At 62.4% G+C, this 10241-nt stretch overlaps 1 protein-coding gene across 3 annotated transcripts; it reads right to left on the bottom strand.

Annotated features, from left to right (window-relative positions):
• Nucleotides 1-2049: 2049 nt before the first annotated feature.
• On the bottom strand, nucleotides 2050-9489 carry PARP6 (poly(ADP-ribose) polymerase family member 6). 3 transcript variants are annotated; one of them, XM_082321432.1, is made up of 22 exons: nucleotides 9437-9489; nucleotides 8447-8524; nucleotides 8212-8306; nucleotides 7648-7708; nucleotides 7428-7518; nucleotides 7266-7332; nucleotides 6845-6994; nucleotides 6422-6602; nucleotides 5977-6030; nucleotides 5713-5808; nucleotides 5535-5627; nucleotides 5334-5459; nucleotides 5166-5231; nucleotides 4938-5005; nucleotides 4633-4681; nucleotides 3775-3884; nucleotides 3613-3685; nucleotides 3379-3448; nucleotides 2931-3010; nucleotides 2750-2813; nucleotides 2497-2581; nucleotides 2050-2414 (listed from the first exon to the last, which is right to left on the bottom strand). In XM_082321432.1, exons 1-22 carry the CDS (start codon nucleotides 9437-9439, stop codon nucleotides 2312-2314), a joined length of 1863 nt encoding a protein of 620 aa, XP_082177558.1. In that variant the 5' UTR covers nucleotides 9440-9489; the 3' UTR covers nucleotides 2050-2311. The 3 variants fall into 3 exon arrangements, 2 of the variants coding, with proteins under 2 accessions (XP_082177558.1, XP_082177557.1); XR_014229167.1 differs by lacking the exons at nucleotides 2050-2414; nucleotides 3379-3448 and having other exon boundaries at nucleotides 2534-2581; nucleotides 3775-3887; XM_082321431.1 differs by lacking the exons at nucleotides 2050-2414; nucleotides 2497-2581; nucleotides 2750-2813; nucleotides 2931-3010 and having other exon boundaries at nucleotides 3320-3685; nucleotides 3775-3887.
• Between the last annotated feature and the right edge of the window lie 752 nt (nucleotides 9490-10241).

Raw genomic sequence — 10241 nt, 5'->3', positions numbered from 1 at the left:
GGACCAAAGGACTATTGCTTTTTTTAAATATATCTATAAATAAATTAATTTAAAAAAAAACAAAACACACAAAAAAACAAAAAACAAGACAGAAGAAGGAAAAAAAAACCCAGAAATTAAGAAGGTCGAGAAAAACTTTGGGTGTTAAGAGCTGCGAGCGTTTCCTAGAGGGCTCAGTGTCAGGGGGCCGATTCGCGGCCAGGCATGGGGGGATGCAGAGGGGGAGGTTTTGGGGGTCTCCCCCAGCCCCGCAGCCCAGGCGGGAGCCAGCAGCAGGGGGGTCAAGCTGGTCGAAAGAGCCCCTCGGTCGCCTCTGGGAGAGGGCGAAGCGATACAGTTCTTTGCGGTTTTGGTTGGTTTGGGGGGTTTTTTGGGGTTTTTTTTTTTCAGCCAAAAAAAAAAAAAAAGAAAAATGTGAGGTTTCGGCAGAAACGAAGCGAAGCGAAATAAACTTATTTTGTCAAAATCGTCACCTTGGTTGGTTCTTTGGAGCAATCGCTGCCGTGTCCCATCACCCAAATTCCCCCAGGAAGACGATGCTGGGCACCCCTTTTTGACCAGCTTGACTCTGGCCGGGCCGAAGCACCTGCCAGGAATTTGGTGAAGCCAGGAGAAGAGCATAGGCCTCTTTTGTAATTTGCGTTTTTCTCAGGAATTACCATCTTCCAGAGGAATTCACCCCGGCTGCAGAGGGGACCGGGGCAGGACCTGGCCACTGTGGTTTCGCTGTTCTTTCCGAGCAATGGGGGAGCTTCTGGAGGACGTTAGCATGTCCCTGGGGACGTCCCTTCACGGCTGCACCTGCAGAGGAGCGCCTTCGGTGATCATGGGAAAGTGGCTTGATTTGTTTTTTATTTAAGGGGGGGGGGGGAACCCAAAACCCCAAAATTTAAGCAAAAAAAAAATGGGGTGGCTGGTGGCGTGGGGACAGCCACCCAGCCAGCATCCCCCACCCAGGTTTGGGTGGCCTTGGGGACATCGAGCAGCCGGTGCAGGATGAGCGGTGGTGGACAGACATCGGGGTCCCTCTGTCACCCCTCTGAGGGCAGGGGACGCTACAGCGGTGACACTGAGAGTGCTCCCACCGGTGTGACGAGCCTGTCGGGCCTCAGCCAGTGACTATACCTAAACCAGGATATTTTTTAAGTTGATACTTAACTTTCTTTATAAATCCTGGTTGAATTACTTTAAATCCCTTAGACCCTTCAGTCCCTGGCAAGGGACCCCCATGTTCCTTCGGGACCGGCCGCTGTCCCCAGGTGGCTTCGGGCTGATGCCGCAGCAGCTGCTGTCTCGTGGGGGCTCGTATTTTACTGCCACGGCCTTGTGCTGCTGGGACCGACCTGGAGAGCCCCAGGACCGTGGGGAACCTCGGTACCCAGCCACCCCTGCCAGCCCCCCGCCACCTCCCAGGGTCCCTGCACTAAGCCCTGGCAGCCTCCGGGGCTTCGCCAATGGGTTTTCATTCAGGTTCCAGCATAGCGGGATGCAGCCATGCCAGCGCCAACTCTGCATCCGTGTAGTTTTTGGGATTGGCTTGGGCTGAAATAAAGCACAGTCCCTGGGAGGTTTCCTTCTGGTTTTGCATGCGAGCCTCTGCCGTGGCACCGGTCCCTGTGGGGTCGCATCCCCTCACTCTGCTCCTGCATCCCCACTGTGGTCCCATCCCTGAAGCACAATCCCTTCTCCGTGGCGTGGTCCCTGCTCCACAGCGTGAGCCCTTTGCCATGATGGTGGTGTGATTCCCTCCCCACGGCCCCAGCCCCTTCCAAAAGCCCCATCAATTCCCTATGACCCTTTCCCTGTGGCCCCAATCCCTTCCCCATGCTTCCCTCCCTTCCCCGCGTTCCTGTCCCTTCCTCACCATCCCATCCCCTCCCCACACCCCCAGGCTGTTTAAATACTTTAACTACACCAACACAGATTCCTTTTTTTTTTTTTTTCCTGTGTTTTTTGGGTTTGTTTTGGTTTTGTTGGGTTTTTTTTGCTTCGGTTTCTCATCATCGATAAAAATGCCATCACTGCCAACGCCAGGAGGGGCGGCCACCAGCCACGCCAGCCCCCGCAGCTCCTTCTCCATGCTGCCACAGGGTCGGGGACACTGAGGGACAGGATGGGGAGGGGACAAGGGACCGCTAAACCCGCCTGGTGCTCACTGGATGCTTGACGCCTATGTACAGGGTGGAGCCACTGGCGTTGGCCCCCATCTCTGCCCTGCCTGGGAGGCTCGAAACCCACTCCTCCTTCCCCAGCCTCACCCAGGGTCTTCGCTCGGCGCCTGGGGAGGGTCCCAGGGGGTCCCCGCTGCCACTCAGTTTGTGTACACCTGAGTCCCGATCACACGCATGATCTCCTTCTGGATTTTGGGGTCCTGAGTATTGATATTGGCATCTCCCACTTGGCCGTCTTCGTACCTGGAAGGGGAAAAGGGGGGGTAAGGGGGAGTCCCGTGGGTGTCCTGTGGGTGCCGGGGAGGTGGGTGCAGCTGGGACTCACACAAAGAAGAAGCGGGTGCAGACGTGGTCTGAGACGGGGCAGACCCAGATGTTGCCGTGTTTCTGCAGGTCCTTGGAGGTGATGACTACCGGGAGAGGGGGTTGTCAGACAGGGGACGGAGGTCCCCGCCGGGCGCGGCCCATGGTGGGGACCCTCGCTCCCTCCCCTGCTGCACCCACCGGGTGAGCCAGGGACATGGGTGCTGCCCGGCCACCCCTCTCTGTGTCCCGCCCCCCCCCCCGTGTCCCCGCACCTTCGCAAAGCGCGATGCAGTTCAGGTTGCGGCTCTGGAGGAAGCGGGACTGGATGGAGCGGGTCTGTGGGGAGAGCAACCAGCGTTACTGCCCCAGCTGGGCTTGGCTCACCCCATCCCCAGCACCCGTGGCTGTCGTGTCCCCATCCCCATCCTCCCACGGTGGCCCCTGGCCCGTCACCTGGGGGATGGTGTTCATCCGGTTGTACCTCTGCACCAGCTCATCCTTCGAAGGCATCCGGTGCTGCCCTTTTCCCATCCCTGCAGAGAAGCGAGGTGCCAGAGGTCACTCCTGGGCAGGGAGCACCCCTGGGGTGACGCAGGGACACGTGCCACAGACAGGGACGGCCACACTGGGTGCTCCCGCCCTGCGGCCGAACCCTGGGAACCCCCCAAAAGTGGGCGCAGTGGCTTTTGGAGCCTAGAAAATGTTGGATTTTTAATTCCCCAGCGCATCGGAAAGCCCCAACCTGGCTGGGAAGAGGCCAGTGCAGGTGGGAAGGATCTGGTGCTGCCCGCTCCCACGTGGCTCCTCCAGCCAGCCGGCACGATGCCGAACATCCCCGGGCCCATGCAGGGAGTGGGAATGGGAGCGCAGGCAGGACTGGGCAGTGCAGGCAGCCTCTTACCTGAGTATCCAAAGGAAATACTGGAGATGGGGCTCAGATAGATGCCCTTGCCATAGGCTGCTCCATGCAGCTTGCAGGAAAACACCAGGGTGAGCGATGCGGGGTCACCCCGACAGCTTGGGCACGGTGGCGGAGGCAGCCCGGCCTCCCGCAGGCAGCGCATCTCCAGCTGCCCACATCCCTCCCTGCCTGCCTGCCTGCCCCGGGGTGGGGTCGGGCGCAGGGGAGCGTTACCTGCAGTTTGGTGTAGGAAGCGTTGACCAGCCCATTGCGGAGGATGGAGTGCCAGTTCTCAATGTGAGAGCCGCTGGAAAAAGGCAGCCCTACGTCAGCTCCATGGCATCCTGCCCCACGGCGCCCACTTGGGGGGCTCCCGCCACCCCCTCGGCAACTCACTGGAAAGCGAAGGTGCTGCCGTACAGTTTCTTGGCAGTGCGGAACCGGGCTTCCTTGGCTGGGGGGCTGCTGAGCAGGAGGAACTGGTGGGAGGTGTGCATGAACTTCAGCTGCTACCAGGGGAAAGGGAAGAGCAAAGGCGGCGCCAGCAGGGAGAGAGGACAGACAGACAAGCAGAGATCATGCACGGCAGCCCAGCCCCATGCCAATCCCAGCCCTGCTTTGGCCATCCCAAGCTTGCCAGGAGGGCCTGTGGCATCCCCTGTCTCATCCCACAGCCCACGTCAAATATCCTCCATCCTATATCCCATATCCTGCCTCCCACGTCTCACAAGCTGCAGATCCCATCCCAAAGGCTACACCTACATCCCAGACCCTTATATCGCCCATCCGTCTCCTTACATCCCTCATCCTGCATCCCACATTCTCCATCCTGCAGCCCGCACCTCATACCCTATGTCCTACATCCCATACCATACATCCCACAACCTGTATCCTACATCCTGCATCCCATATCCCATACCCTAAGTCCTGCATCACATATCCTACATCCCATCTTCCATATCCTATGTCCTGCATCCCATATCCCATGTCCCACACCCTGCATCCCACATCCCAATCCCATAACCTTCATCCTGCATCCTATATCCTACATCCCACCTCCCATATCCTACATCCCATACTCTGTGTCGTGCATCCCATACCCTACGTCCCACATTCCACACCCTACATCCTATATCTCACATCCCACCTCCTGTACCCTCCATCCCACATCCCATATCCCACATCCCACATTCCATACCCTCCATCCCACACGCCGCACCCGCACCCCACCTGGGGCCCAGCCAGGCCCCTTACCCTGCTGAGGGGCAGCTTGACGATGTGGGATCTGTTGCTGGAAATTATCCTTGGGAAGAGGAGGAGGAAGAGGAAGATCAGACAGGGTGGTCCCGTGCTCCCCTGGTAGCAGGGCTGAGCCAGGAGCGGTGCCAGAGCCCGCCCTGAGGCCGGTGGATGGTCACAACCCCCCAGGAGAAAGGGGCTGAGGGGGTCATGCTGGGGATGCCCAGCTGCCCCTCACCCCGTTCTCTGCCCTGGGGGGAATGGGGCAGCAGGGAGGGATGTGGGGCAGCGGGACGGGTGTGCAGCACCCTTGGCCTTACCACTGCAGGAGGGGATGGGCCAGGGGGTCCAGCTTGTCCATCTGCTTCTTGATCTCCAGGTAGGATCCCTGGCAGAGGCAAGAGGGGGTGCAGGTGGGTCCCCCCGGCACCCACCCAACCGTGGGTGGAGGGAGATCGGCACCAAAATGCCACCCCCAGCGAAGGATCCTGCACCAGGGGGGGGTCTCCCATGGGGCCATGGGTGGTTGCAGGGCCACGCCGGCGTACCTGGGTCATCTCCCGGATGGACATCACGCTGTCCAGGGCCTTCTGCAGCCGCTCGTAGTTCTTCTTCTACACATGGGACAGGAGAGGGATGGTTGTCGGAGGGTCCTCAGGGCTCCCCCAGCCCCCTTGACCCCCGACATGGGGGCCTGTTGTCCCCCCGGCACTTACCTTGGGGTTGAAGGCAAGTGTTTTGGGGTCGTTGGGGTCCACCACGGAAGGGTAAGGCTCAAAGATGATGCTCTTGCGGGGGGACTCCAGGGCGGCGCGGCACATGGCCACCAGCAGGTCCACCACCTTGGGGACACAGTGTGGGGTGAAGGGACAGCACCCCAAGGTGACGGTGTGGTCACCCACTGCGTGCACCCCTACCTCAGCGCCCGTGGCCACCTCCTCTGCTGCGCCGGACATGACGCCCAAGGTGTAGAAGGAGAAGACGCAGAGCTCCCGGGTGCACACCGCCGGCTGCGGAGGGGACAGGAGCCATGGGGAGGGTCAGGGACTGTGACACGGGGTGACAGCTCACACCTTCTGGTCCCTGTCCCCACACCTTGAGCATGGAGCCGTTCTGGAAGACATGCTGCTCATCACACACCACGCAGTACTCGTTGAGCGTTGGAATCCGCTGCTCCGCATACTTCATGATCTGAGAGAGAGGATGGTGGGAGTCAGTCCCTGCGGTGGCCACAGCACTTGGGAGGATGGTCCAGGAAGTAGGATGGGGCTGAGCAGGATGTGGGATGAGTGGGACGTGGGATGGGGGGAGGATGCTCCAGGCAGCGGGATGGGGACAAGCTGGATGCAGGACACTCACCTGGACAAGGAAGCCGTACTCCAGCGTAGGGACATTCTTGCAGTGGCCGCCGACCTGCGACAGAGCCGGAGCGGAGCCAGCTGCGTTATCCCCTTTCCCCTACGCACCCCCAACTTAGCGCAGCACCAGCAGCCCCAAACATCCCCCTGCCACAGCGGGACCCCTGACATGCCCACAGCCTCCCGGCAACACAGCTGCATCAGGGACGTGGCACCAAGAGGGGGGTAAAACCCCAGAGGACCCCACGGCTGGTGTCCCAGCTTGCCCACCACCACCCAAGGGTGCTGGGGACAAGGTGCAGGGGACAGAGCTCTGCAGGGGCTCCCCCCCTCAACCCAAGGGGGTTCCACCACCCCACGACAAGTGATCCGACTCCACAGCAGCCCCCGGGAATTTGGGAAGGGAAAGGAGAGGAAAGCAAACCCCGAGGCGGGGAGGCACCCACCAGGATGTTGAAGGGGGCAACACCTGCCTGGGTGCTGGCGGGGGGGTAGCCGAAAACCTCCACCTTGGGGTTCTTCACCGTACAGGAGACAGAGCGGTTCATCAGGCGGTTGACATGAGCCTCAGGGATGCCCAGTTTGCCCTTCAGTACCGAATCTTGGATGACAGGGAAGCTGGGAGACCTGCGGGCACAGAATCCCCCTGAGCTCCCCTGTTTGTCACCGTCCCCTACTCCTCCATCACCCAGCACTGAATTCACCCTTCAGCTGGTTTTTGGGAGCAACCTTCACCTCCTTGGGCTCTGGTAGGGAGCAGCAGCATCCGAGGGGCGAGTAGGGAAATTGAGGCATGGTGTCAGGGTGCCCAGCCACCCAGGGTGAGGGGACAGAGGGTTGGTCCCTTGGGGACACTGTCAGGGTCTTACTTGGGGATGGGGGAGAAGATGCTGAGGCCAGCACGAAACTTCTTGATGGTGCCACTCGTCTTGAACCAACTGTGCCGCTTCTCCTGCTGGGTCTTCAGGAAATCATTGCTGAGATGTTTCCATTGCTGGGACGTGAACATGCCCAGGATCCTGGCAGAAAGGTGGCATGGGTGCCCGAGCAGGATGCCAGCACCCATGGGTGCTTTGGTGCCCACTGAGCCTGGTGCATGGGTGGTCCATGCCACCCAGCTCCTCCTCTTCCCTACCCAAAACTGGTGGCGAGCCCATCACAGGGCTGTGTGGCAGGTAAAAGGTGGCGGCATGGGCACATGTGGCACCTAGCCAGTTTTGGGGCAAAATGGTGACCCCACAGCCCGCCCTACCCACCACCCTTGGGTGCCCGTTGTGTTTCGGCTCTTACTTCTTCAGCTGCAGACCCAGCCCGAAGCCCTCCTTGTTGGATGGCTGGAAAACCTCGATGGACGGTTCTGCGGAGAGAGAGAGGAGGACAAGCCATCGGTGCCCCTGCTGTCCCCATCCCGAGGGCACGTGGGGACACCGTGTCCTGCCTGTCTCCACTCACCAGGGCCATCAAGGTACTGGGAAAGGGAGAAGCGCAGGCGGAGGACGATGGGCTCCGTCCGCAGCACCTTCCATGCCGTCGCCACCTCCTCCTGCCGAGGGAGAGCCACGATTCGGCACAGCCATGGGGACCCTCAGCTGGGGAGGAAATTTGGGGACCCCCCAGGCATGTGTCCCCCCCTCCCCATGCCAATGCCGGTGGGGGCACCCCGGGGACTCACATCGAGGAAGCTGATGTTCACGTGGAGGTCGATGTCCACGTCGTCAATGGTCCCATACTCCCTGCAAAGACATGCGGCACCGTGGTGGGGAGATGGGGTGAGGCTGGCATGGTGCCGAACTGCTGCCCAGTGCCCACCCTGCTGGGGCGGGCAGGCTTCTGGCACAGTAACGGGCACATGTGGCTCCCCGTGTATCAAGCGTGTGCACCTCTGAGACCGGGATGGCACAGGGAGAACACCTGGATTGTGGACGGGTGCCTGGGGATGGCATGGTTAGGTGCCCTGGGGATGGCACAGCTAGGTGCCCCAGGGATGGCATGGCTGGGTGCCTGGAGATGCCATGGCCAGGTGCTCCCGTGATGCCAACAGCCAGGTGCCCTGGGATGCCACAGCTGGCTGCCCTGGGAATGCCATGTCTGCGTGCCCTGGGGATGGCACAGCCGAGTCTCCAGGGGTGCCGTGGATGAGTGCCCCGGTGATGCCATGGCCAGGTGCCCTGGGGATGGCACAGCTGGATGCCTGAGGATGGCACGGCTGGGTGTGGAAGCTGGTGGGTGCACCCACCTGATGGCCACGGCATTCTCGCTGTAGATCTCCTTCACGGCCTCGATGTCAGCATCCAACTGCGGGTGACGGTACAGGTCGGCGGCGCAGGTCCCCTGCGGCACAGCACCCCATCAGACCTGGAGCCCCCTTGCAGCCCCGCACTTGGGACCGGGCGCAGGTTGGGGGGCCCTGAGTCCCCCCATGGCACCCATGGGACCCGGCACCCATGGGACCCAACACCTACGGTGCTTACCTGGACGCCATAGAGGAACTCCTCGGACTCATTGTCCCCATCGGAGTCATCATCCGTCCAGTACTGGCCCTTGAGGTCCTGGGGGGCAAAGGGTTGGGGGGCAGTGGATTAGGGGGGGCAGAGGGTTGGGGGACAGCAGGGATGGGGGAAGAGGGGATGGGGGAGAGGGTTGGGGGGAGCAGATTAGGGGGAGTGAATTTGGGGGGAGCAGGTTCTGGGGAGCGGGTTGGGGGGAACAGGTTGGGGTGCAGCGGGTTTGGGGAGCAGGTTGTGGGGAATGGGTTGGGGGCACGATTTGGGGGGAGCGGTTTGAGGGGCAGTGGGATGGGGGAGCAGTTTGAGGGGCAGTGGGATGAGAGCAGTAGGTTGGGGGGAGCGGGATTGGGGGAGCAGGTTGGGGTGCACTGGGTTGGGGGCAGCAGGTGGTGGGGAGCAGGATGGGGGAGCAATTTGGGGGGCAACAGGATGGGGGAGCAGGTTGGGGGGTTTTGGGGGAGCAGGATGGGGGGCAGCAGGATGGGGGGCAGCAGAAGGGGGGGCAGCATGGTAGAAGAGTAGGTTGGGGGGAGTGGGTTGAGGGGAATGAGATGAGGGCAGCGTTTTGGGGGATACTGGGTTGGGAGGCAGCAGGTTGGGGGGAAGAAGAGGGGGGCAGCGGGATTGGGGGGGGGAGCAGATTAGGGAGGAGCAGGATGGTGGCAGCAGGTGGGGGGCAGTGGGACGGGGACAGCGGGTGGGGACTGCGCACGGAGCCGCCGGGGGGGCCCCGGCCGATCCGGAGGGGGGCCCACCACCCTCCCCTGCCGGGGGACACACAGGGACACACAGGGACGCCGGGGCCCGTTCCCCGCTCCAGTCCGCCGCCTGAGCAGGCCCCGTCCCGCCGCCCTCCCCGAGCCCCCCGTCCCCGGGGCCCGCTCCCTCCGCCAGGCCGTGTGGGGGGTGTCCCCATGTCCCCGTGTCCCCCCCGGCCGGCGGGACCCCCCTCACCATCTCAGCGGCGGCTGGCCGGGCCTGCCACCGCCTCCATGCTGCCGGGCGGGCGGGCGGCCATCGGGCCTTGACGTCAGGCCCCACCGCGGGCCCGGGCGCCACCGCCGTCACCCGGCAACGCCGCTGCTGACGTCACCCGTGGGGACCCCCCCACATCCCCCGGTACCCCCCGGTGCCCCCTGGCAGGGCACTGGGGCTTCCGGGATCGGGGCGGCCATGATGGGACCCATGGGGCTGGCGGGGGTCCCCAGTGTCCCCATCACAGGGTCCCCATGGTCCCCGTGGCCCTGACTCGGGGTCCCCACAGTCGCCAGCCCAGGGTCCCCCATGGGGTGGCCATGTTGGGTCGCCACATGGCTGGCACAGTGTCCCCACGGCCCAGGACAGGGTCTGCGTGGCAGGTCCCCGTGTCAATGGCGTGGGGTCCCCGGTGTCCCCAGCACAGGGTCCCCGTGGTCTCAGCACAGAGCAGCTGTCATGGGTCCCCAATGTCCCCAGAAAACGTCCCCATGGTCCTAGGACAGGGACCCCAATGTCTCCAGCAGGGGGTCCCCAGCCCAGGGTCCCCATGGATCCCCAGCACAGGGTCCCCACAGTCCCCAGCACAGGGTCCCCAGTCTAGAGCCCCCATGGCCCTGGCACAAGGTGGCCCTGTTGGGTCCCCACCTGGTTGGCACAATGTCCCCATGGTCCCAGCATGGATGGCATCCCCAATGTCCCCATCACGGGGTCCCCAATGTCCCCACCACAAGGTCCCCAGGGTCCCCAGTTGAGGGTCCCCAACATCTCCAGCAGAGTGTCC

Source organism: Platalea leucorodia, assembly GCF_965183815.1.
Source record: "Platalea leucorodia genome assembly, chromosome: 9".
Classification (NCBI taxonomy): domain Eukaryota; kingdom Metazoa; phylum Chordata; class Aves; order Pelecaniformes; family Threskiornithidae; genus Platalea; species Platalea leucorodia.
Note: the sequence above shows the minus strand (reverse complement) of the source record. Positions and strands in the feature narration are given on the sequence as shown.